This window comes from Salvelinus alpinus, chromosome 10, assembly GCF_045679555.1.
Source record: "Salvelinus alpinus chromosome 10, SLU_Salpinus.1, whole genome shotgun sequence".
Classification (NCBI taxonomy): Eukaryota; Metazoa; Chordata; class Actinopteri; order Salmoniformes; family Salmonidae; genus Salvelinus; species Salvelinus alpinus.
Window position 1 is genome coordinate 620,628 of NC_092095.1, and position 10,197 is coordinate 630,824.

Here is a 10,197-nt window from a genome sequence, read left to right on the forward strand (position 1 = left end):
CTAACCAGGTTAGGTTTACCTGTTGTGCACAGTGTGCAAATTTCTTTATTTGACTGTTTTGAATAGAGCATTTGTTTTCAGATACGCTTTTGGGTTTTGCTTTCAGGTTTGTTTTCCAGACTCCAAGAAGAGACCCTCTCACTAAGAGAATAGTATCACCAACAAAGTCCCTTAATATGGAAAGCTTGGATGACTGTAGTAAAGCCCTGGAGACTTTGCAGTTTACATCACCTGAAGAGTAAGTATATGCTTTAGAAAAAAATATCTGTAGTTGTGTCACATCGGCAGAATGCTGCTTCATATTCTGGTATCAAGTTGAGATAAACCTACATTATCCGTCCTCTTGTATTTTTACAGGGTGGTACCTCTAGAAATCAATGGGCTTGTTGATGTAGCAAAATCAGGTAAAGCATCTGATTGGCTTAAGGTTCAAGATTCATTACCCGATGCTGCCTTGTCACATGAACTACTTCAACCATAATGTTTACTTGATTTTCAACTTATTTTACTACAGACTTCACAAATGTGTTGTCCTATCCTGATGATGATTTGCCAATTCAGAGTAAAGGAGGTTGTCAGCTGTATTTTGACAACCTTGATGCCATCAATCTCTTCCAAGGGTCTACGAAAATGGTCCTCTCTCCAGCAAGGCCCAGTGAGCTAGTTGAAACTCCCAAGGCTGAAGAAGAGCGTGAACGTAATGTCATTAAAGCCGTTTCTGACAGGAATGAAAAGGCACTGGATGATACACTCCCGTTTATGCCATCAGTGGAAAATGTTCTTGCTGACTTCTCAGCCGATATGTGCTCAACAGATGGCAGTGTGATTACCATGATGAAGGACCCAGCCGATGAGTTATCCAACGCTGGTGAGGAAGAAACTGTACCATCAGTTAACCTTGACCCAGATCAAGCTGTGGCTATCATCTCTACAGCCGAGGAGACTCCTCTGCCACCAAAAGGTACATACGAATTTGATTTTGACCACCTTGATTCAGTCAACCCTTTCCAAACGGGAGGCTCCAAATTGCAGCATTCCCCTGTGCTTGGGAAGGAAGCGGCCATGCGATGACCCTCAAAAGGTGGAAGTTGAAGAGCCTGCAGTAAAGGAAATGGAAACAGCAGCCATGCTTGAGGTGGTTCAGCCTGTCCTAGAGGCACCTGTCCAGCCAGAGATGAAACGTATTGCACCATTGTCAATTGCTCCCAAAGAGACCAGCAAGCCAGCTGAAGAATCCATAACTCAGCCCAGTGCAGCCCCTTCCAAGGATGGTGCAGTGAAACTTGAGTTCAATTTTGATGATGGCGGTGAGGTCAAGTGTAAGCCTCCTCCCAAAAAGTTTGGCAAAAGGCCTGTTTTGAAGCCGACATAGAAAAAGGCTGTACCAAGTCATTCTGTTCACCTGATCTAGAATTCCTCACAATCAAATGTCGACCGCATTATCTACCAAGGGAATTCTCTTCGATTATAATCACAGCCGTATATATTCCCCCCCAAGCAGACACATCGATGGCCCTGAACGAACTTTATCTGACTCCTTGTAAACTGGAAACCACACACCCTGAGGCTGCATTCATCGTAGCTGGGGATTTTAACAAGGCTAATCTGAAAACAAAACTCCCTAAATTCTATCAGCATATCGATTGTGCTACCAGGGCTGGTAAAACCTTGGATCATTGTTATACTAACTTCCGCGACGTATATAAGGCCCTCCCCCGCCCTCCTTTCGGAAAAGCTGACCACGACTCCATTTTGTTGCTTCCAGCCTACAAACAGAAACTAAAACAACAAGCTCCCGCGCTCAGGTCTGTTCAACGCTGGTCCGACCAATCTGATTCCACGCTTCAAGACTGCTTCGATCACGTGGATTGGGATATGTTCCGCATTGCGTCCAACAACAATATTGACGAATACGCTGATTCGGTGAGCGAGTGCATTGACGATGTCGTACCCACAGCAACGATTAAAACATTCCCAAACCAGAAACCGTGGATTGATGGCAGCATTCTCGTGAAACTGAAAGCGCGAACCGCTGCTTTTAACCAGGGAAAGGTGACCGGAAACATGACCGAATACAAACAGTGTAGCTTGTTTGATTGCCTTGCGGAGAGAATAGCTAAGTCCCAGTATAGAGACAAAGTAGAGTCGCAATTCAACAGCTCAGACACGAGGTATGTGGCAGGGTCTACAGTCAATCACGGATTACAAAAAGAAAACCAGCCCCGTCGCGGACCAGGATGTCTTGCTCCCAGACAGGCTAAATACATTTTTTGCTCGCTTTGAGGACAATAGTGCCACTGACACGGCCCGCTACCAAAACCTGCGGGCTCTCCTTCACTGCAGCCGAGGTGAGTAAAACATTTAAACGTGTTAACCCTCGCAAGGCTGCAGGCCCAGACGGCATTCCCATCCGCGTCCTCAGAGCATGCGCTGGCTGGTGTGTTTAAGGACATATTCAATCAATCCTTATCCCAGTCTGCTGTTCCCACATGCTTCAAGAGGGCCGCCATTGTTCCTGTTCCCAAGAAAGCTAAGGTAACTGAGCTAAACGACTACCGCCCCGTAGCACTCACTTCCGTCATCATGAAGTGCTTTGAGAGACTAGTCAAGGACCATATCACCTCCACCCTACCTGACACCCTAGACCCACTCCAATTTGCTTACCGACCCAATAGGTCCACAGACGCAACCACACTGCCCTAACCCATCTGGACAAGAGGAATACATATGTGAGAATGCTGTTCATCGACTACAGCTCAGCATTTAACACCATAGTACCCTCCACTCGTCATCAAGCTCGACACCCTGGGTCTCGACCCCGCCCTGTGCAACTGGGTCCTGGACTTCCTGACGGGCCGCCCCCAGGTGGTGTGGGTAGGTAACAACATCTCCACCCCGCAGATCCTCAACACTGGGGCCCCACAAGGGTGCGTTCTGAGCCCTCTCCTGTACTCCCTGTTCACCCACGACTGCGTGGCCATGCACGCCTCCAACTCAATCATCAAGTTTGCGGACGACACTACAGTGGTAGGCTTGATTACCAACAACGACGAGACGGCCTACAGGGAGGAGGTGAGGGCCCTCGGAGTGTGGTGTCAGGAAAGTAACCTCACACTCAACGTCAACAAAACAAAGGAGATGATTGTGGACTTCAGGAAACAGAAGAGGGAGCACCCCCCCCTATCCACATCGACGGGACAGTAGTGGAGAAGGTGGAAAGTTTTAAGTTCCTCGGTGTACACATCACGGACAAACTGAATTGGTCCACCCACACAGACAGCGTTGTGAAGAAGGCGCAGCAGCGCCTCTTCAACCTCAGGAGGCTGAAGAAATTTGGCTTGTCACCAAAAGCACTCACAAACTTCTACAGATGCACAATCGAGAGCATCCTGTCGGGCTGTATCACCGCCTGGTACGGCAACTGCTCCGCCCACAACCGTAAGGCTCTCCAGAGGGTAGTGAGGTCTGCACAACGCATCCCCGGGGGCAAACTGCCTGCCCTCCAGGACACCTACACCACCCGATGTCACAGGAAGGCCATAAAGATCATCAAGGACAACAACCACCCAAGCCACTGCCTGTTCACCCCGCTATCATCCAGAAGGCGAGGTCAGTACAGGTGCTTCAAAGCAGGGACCGAGAGACTGAAACAGCTTCTATCTCAAGGCCATCAGACTGTTAAACAGCCACCACTAACATTTAGTGGCCGCTGCCAACATACTGACTCAACTCCAGCCACTTTAATAATGGGAATTGATGGAAATTATGTAAAAATGTGCCACTTTAAACAATGCCACTTAATATAATGTTTACATACCCTACAGTACTCATCTCATATGTATATACCGTACTCTATACCATCTACTGCATCTTGCCTATGCCGTTCTGTACCATCACTCATTCATATATCTTTATGTACATATTCTTTATCCCTTTACACTTGTGTGTATAAGGTAGTAGTTGTGGAATTGTTAGATTACTTGTTGGTTATTACTGCATTGTTGGAACTAGAAGCACAAGCATTTCGCTACACTCTCATTAACATCTGCTAACCATGTGACAAATAACATTTGATTTGATACCTACAGAAAAAAAAGAACCTGCTCAATCCAAGGAATCGCCAGTGAAACCATTGGTCAATACTGATTATGAAATTCCTCCTCCCACGGGCAAGTACAACTTTGACTTGGATAAATTTGACCCAAATGTCAATCCATTTGGTACAACTGTAAAAATGACTGAATCTACAGTCTGTAAGGTGAAATCCAGTCCAGATGCCAAGGCACCAACCTCAGGCAGGGTGGCTGTCTCCCCTGAGAAAGTGGCAGAGCCTGTTCAGCAAGAAACTGCACCATCACTATGGTAAGTTCATTTTAATTTTGCAACTTTATTATTATCCCAATTTGTTTTAATGAAGTCTTGATTTATATGTAAAGCATTATCAGTTTGGTTGTGAGCATGTAGATATCACCTTATTAATGTAGCTACACCATTCTCTTATGTTGGTTCTATTTTCAGTGTTTCTATTGCTGGTTATGAACCTGATCGTTCTGCTGTAAAAGAAGGAATTGTAAGCCTTTTAAAACTTGTTCAAAAAATGTATATTAATTAATTGTAGTGCGACTACTTGGGTGACATTCTCTCTCCAATTTGTAGGACAACATTCCACAGAATCCGAAGCTTCAGATGGACTCTTGTGAAGTTCAGTATCCTTCCTCTGGAAAAGAGCAGGAACCTCCAACTAAACCTGACCAACCTTCGCTAAGCACTCCACAACCCTTGGAACTCTGCCAATTTGAGCAGACCCCACAGAATGGCATGTCAGAATTGAATGAGCACTTTGTTCCTGGAAACACATGTAAGTCAAATAAATTGACAAACGCATTTTAGTTGCGGTAATGTTGACTTCACCTTAGCTTTTTGACTAACTATAGTCCACCCTTCCCTCCAGTCATGGTGAGTGACTTTGACAGACAGATGGACTACCTGGAGCAGTTTGGGTCCAGCACTGTAAGTATATGCTTTGTACTTTTATAAATTGACTTATTACATGGTTTGTTTTGCATTTTAGGCTTTGGGCGTCCTCAATTACTTTGCATTTTACATTCAGTTTGAGTCGGCACTGAGAAAACAATCACTGTACCTCAACTTTGACCCACTAATGCGGGAGAGCCCCAAGAAGTCTGGAGTCCCTGCAGGACTCGACAACCTCCCACGACCTGCTCCCTTTGCTTCACGGTATGTTACTCTCCTGGTCCTGATCACAGGCTTTTTTTTACCATCTGACTGAAAAGAAATGCCTTGTGTTCATCTTAAAATGCTCTAGTTGTAAATAAGTTTATTTGGCCTAGAATTGAGAGCATACTTAATCTGTAGTTTGTAACTAAAATGAGTTTGAAATGCAATGGTGAATATCAAGGTGTTTGCTCCAAGTCTGAGGGATGTTTCTTTCAGTGTGGAGACCCAGAAGACTGGAGCCGAGGTGGTGACTGGACTGAAATCTGTCAACCCTAAACTGCTTCATGACCTACCACCTGTAAATTACCTGTCCTCAAAGATCCTACTATAATGTAGTAATGTGGGAAAACTGTTAAATGGAGGTCTTCACTCCCTTTAGGTTGAAGTTGTTGGTCCTCGGACTCTTGTGGCGAATTCCCCTGTGCTTGAGAATCTGGTCCCTACTTTCCCCCAACCAGCCAACCCTGACGATAACATAGAGGTGCTGAAATACAGTCAGCAAGACATGAATGCTGCCATTGCCAAGATCCGGAAACAAGTAGGTGTTTGTTTTCCTCGAATGTTTCACTCATCCCTTTTCAATCCAATCAGCATTAATTTATAAGGGTTTATTTTTTATAGGCAAAGGAGAATGCGGATGAATGGAAATCGAAGCATGACACGCTATCTCAGGATAATCGTGAAATGGGGTGAGCATATAAGCTCACTGATTTCAGACCTATAACAATTGTAAATTTGTTTTTGTTTTTTAAAATTGTCACTGCTTTTTGTTTTTGCAGGAAAATCATGTCAGCATTGGAAGCCACAACTGCTCAGATATTGGGTACGTTGTCATGCAATTTGGAAAGTTATCATAGGAATGTTTTGAAGTGTCATGTTCATGTAAAATGCATGGCTTGGTGTGATGTCATTGTCTCTGGCAGCTGATAAACAGAGGAAGATGGAGAAGGCCCAGGCTGACATCACTAAAGTCCTGCAGGAGAAGGAACTGTTATCACAGGACCTGAATGCCATGGAGCGGTCCTTCTCAGATCTCGTCAAGAGACTAGACGAATACAAAGAGGTCATCGAGGGTTACATAAAGGTCAGCATGAAAAAGGATGTCATGCCCTATGCATTGGGCCCAGTGTTTTGCACAATCATGTAAAATGCTTGGATTTAAATGGGATACTGCAAGATTCTGGAAATTAAGCTGCTTTTCTGCATTGCTGAGAGTGGATTGAACTTCTGGATACTGCTTTATGTGTGCAGTATGAAGTAAGTTGGAGGTTGTTTACTGTTCCTGTAGACCTCCAGTCATTGTGCTGACGCTAGTAACATTTAATCGCAAAACTATCTCCAACTTGCTTCTATTGCACGCAGACCTAACAGTGGTATCCAAAACTTAATCTGACTAAGTAGAAAAATGGCTTAAATGCCAGAATCCCTTTATAGCTCTTTCATTACAGGGTAATCTTTCCTTTCCACATGATTGCGCAAAACACAGGGCTCAGCTTTGGTGTAGGAAAGTAACATTGCTGTGAAGGAAGAAATTAAAAGGGTATGTGTAGTTCCAATACTTTGCTTTGCCAACATCATGACCTAGGGTTTTAAATGTGTGTGTGCCCCTATTAAGAATGAAGAGATGCTGAAGAAATGTGCTCAAGATTACCTGGCTAGGATCAAGGTGGAGGAGCAGCGCTACCAGACCCTGAAAGCCCATGCAGAGCATAAACTTAGCCTGTAAGACTCATCAAACTATACTTTGTGCAAAATAGTTACAGAATTGTTTAGTTGCTGGGCTTTGTGTAGGTTCACTGGGCTGACTTACTCTTATTCTCAGGGCGAATGGAGAGATTGCAGAGGTGCGCTCCAAACTAAAGCCTCTGGTTGCTGCTCTTCAGGCCCAGCTGCGCAGGGAGCAGATAAAGGCCCAGTCACTGGGGAAGAGCCTTGACCAGAAAGTAAGTCACCCTCAATCTGAAGTAGTCCATGAGGGTGCCTTTATCAGTATTATTTGTTCAGAAAAGTGTTTTGCACTTATCATGGTTGATTTTGTTTTCCTCCTTGCTGATTTTCTGTCCCCTCAGGTAAAAGAGACTGAAGAACTCAACAACCTTTGCGATGAACTAATAGCTAAAGTCCAGAAGGGCTGAGTTCAACCATATGTCTGTCTTTGTTGTTATCTGTTAGTCAAGATTTTTTACAAATCTGAGTATGTGGTGGTCCTGATGAACAAGTGTGTGAATAGTGCTTTGTAAATATGCTTTGCTGCTCTTGATTGGAGTTTAAGCGCCGTAATAGTACTTCACTAGATTTCAATTCTACTGATTCATGTTGGTTCGTTTTATCAATGTCTGTCTTTATTACTGTAATAAAATTGTTTCACTAATCAAGATCAGTTGTAGCGCCTTGCAAGTTTATTTGAAATTCGTTGTGGGTTTGGCCGGGGTAGGCCGTCATTGTAAAATAAGAATTTGTTAATTGACAGAGCGGTCTTGCATCGCTCATCTACATATCTGCGGTGCTGCTTGTGGAAACGTCATGTTGCTGAGTCTACCTTTTAATATATTTAATATATAATTAAAAAATAAATGGTGGTGGTAGCATCACGCTGTGGGGATGTTTTTCAGCGGCAGGGACTGGGAGACTAGTCAGGATTGAGAGAATGATGAATGGGGCAAGTCTCAATATCCTTGAGTGGCCCAGCCAGAGCCTGGACTTGAACCCGACCTGAAAATAGCTGTGCTCCCCATCCAACCTGACAGAGCAGGAGAGGATCTGCAGAGAAGAATGGGAGAAACTCATCATATACATGTGTGCCAAGCTTGTAGCGTCATACCCAAAAAGACCCGAGGCTGTCATCGCTGCCAAAGAAGCTTTAAAGTACTGAGTAAAGGGTCAGAATACTTATGTAAATGTGATATTTCAGTTTTCATTTTTTATTTTTATTTGCTAAAATGTCTAAACCTGTTTTTACTTTGCATTATGGGGTATTGTGTGTAGATGAGAAAACAATTTAATACATTTTAGAATAAGGCTATAACGTAACAAAATGTGTAAAAAGTCAAGGGGTCTGAATACTTTACATTGCAACTACAGTAAACATAATTCATCTTACACATTCAACATATTCAAAATGCCTGACTTTGAAAAAAAAACAATACATTTCCATAACAAAATAAATTAAATACACGTGTCTTTTAAAATGCATATAAAATGACTACATCTATATCAATTGATGGATTGGACTGCAGTCCCAAGTACTCATTATTATGGTGTTACATATATTCACTGCAACACTGGGGATATTTTTGACCTCATACCTCTTGCAAGGATTCTATAAAACACATACAAAAGGCTAGTAGTGGTGGTAACCTAAGTAACAGTTGGATTCCGACAGTGATATGTAGCAAGTCCAGTCAAACGGTCAACATTGGCACAATATTATTCTTTGCAGTCTTCGATATGGACATGATTCAAATATCCCCAAAAATGCTACCTATCTATTTTCATATAGCCCTTTGAGGCCTTCAGGGGTGACTGTGAGTGAAATGAAACAGGATTATTGATGGACACTAGTGGTCAGGGTTAAATGGGTGTGCATTCAAACAATGAAACATTTTTTTTCATCAAAGGGACTACCTGAGTATGAGTGTAAAACCAGCCCTTTTGTATTACATTCCATGCGTCCTTCAACATCATCACCTAGCAGAGCTTAAGTACTGTATCTTGTTCCCTACAACAGGTTTAGAGGTAAAGGTCTAAACTGACCCTAACCCCTCTAGGTCAGTTGAGATGGGTGAACAGCACAGTTACTGATGGATATGGGTTGTTCCACGAAATGAGTGCCTCTTGAAAACCTGTTATAATAAATGAAATACCCCTTTCATATAGACAACTTGGAGAATCCCTCCATGCACCCTCTGTGACTTCTAGGAAGGTTTTAACACACTTAACCCCAAGATTTCACCAAGTTTTCACCATCAATCTTAAACCCTAGTTATAAACTGAGGGATGTGCCTGGAGAAATATAACCACTCTCAAATTCATAAACAGAGGTATGGATGCAAGAACTGACCATCCATTATATACAAATTCATGTTTTGAGGCAATTCATTTTTTATTTTTTTACAAACATTGGAGTAAAATAAGCTTATATTTTGGGGTTATGATGGGGTATGTTGATGATACAGTTACATGAGAAGGAGACCAAGTCAAGACGCTGGACAGGGTGGATTTAGATATAGTAAAAGGCAGTTTATTCAGAGTCAAAGATATCTTGCAAAGCGTGCACGGACTCGTTCGTTTAGCTCAGAGGGAACTAGCAGAAGAGTGTCCCTAAACAAAGCGTGCATTAGGTTTTATACATAATATGATGTTGGTTGATTCTGGTAGTTCTGCTCTTCTGACTGGTCGGTGAAGAGTTGGAGGCGGGCCTGCTCCAGCCAGAACAGGAGCCCCATTGGTGCACAGCAGTGTCCTCTGCTCTTGGCACCCGACCAGTAGAGAGGGGAGTTAAATGTGTGTGTGTGTTTGGGTTCATGCGATGTAACTCTTTGTGTGTCCAGAAGTCATGAGAAGGACTAGGGGGTTTCCTGAGTTATATGGATGTGAGCAATCACTTAAGTCAGGCGGTATAGTTTGGCGCTTCATAATTGTTTTGTGCTGTCAGCAGTTTTGTGACAATGGGGTATCCTGTTCGGTGCCTCAGCAATCTTGTATTTTAGTCATGGGGTGTGTTGTACAAGCTTTTAATCCTATGGTCACACACACAGTCTCTAACGCAGCCAGATGACACTAAAACAGGAGTTATCTAAAGGTTAACTAGTCTGACCATTGAGTTAGCTAACCCAATGGTACTGTATGCACAAGCTATATGTATGTTCATATATATGTAGATATGGTTATGTATGTATGCATAAGCTAGATGTATATTTATTATATATAACAAATCCCCCTCTTCACGTCTACTAGACG

The 10,197-nt window shown here is 43.2% G+C and overlaps 1 protein-coding gene across 4 annotated transcripts; it reads left to right on the plus strand.

Annotated features, from left to right (window-relative positions):
* Positions 1–80: 80 nt before the first annotated feature.
* Positions 81–7,615, plus strand: LOC139531440 (transforming acidic coiled-coil-containing protein 3-like). 4 transcript variants are annotated; one of them, XM_071327889.1, is made up of 17 exons: positions 81–238; positions 358–404; positions 620–961; positions 4,089–4,169; positions 4,251–4,362; positions 4,519–4,570; positions 4,657–4,858; positions 4,952–5,010; positions 5,111–5,238; positions 5,455–5,536; positions 5,618–5,776; positions 5,860–5,927; positions 6,018–6,061; positions 6,162–6,322; positions 6,854–6,960; positions 7,061–7,181; positions 7,308–7,615. In XM_071327889.1, the coding sequence occupies exons 1-17, from the start codon at positions 177–179 to the stop codon at positions 7,371–7,373; spliced, it is 1,893 nt and encodes a 630-aa protein (XP_071183990.1). In that variant the 5' UTR covers positions 81–176; the 3' UTR covers positions 7,374–7,615. The 4 variants fall into 4 exon arrangements, with proteins under 4 accessions (XP_071183990.1, XP_071183989.1, XP_071183991.1 ...); XM_071327888.1 differs by having other exon boundaries at positions 84–238; positions 7,061–7,615; XM_071327890.1 differs by having other exon boundaries at positions 85–238; positions 815–961; positions 7,061–7,615.
* The last annotated feature ends 2,582 nt before the right edge of the window (positions 7,616–10,197 follow it).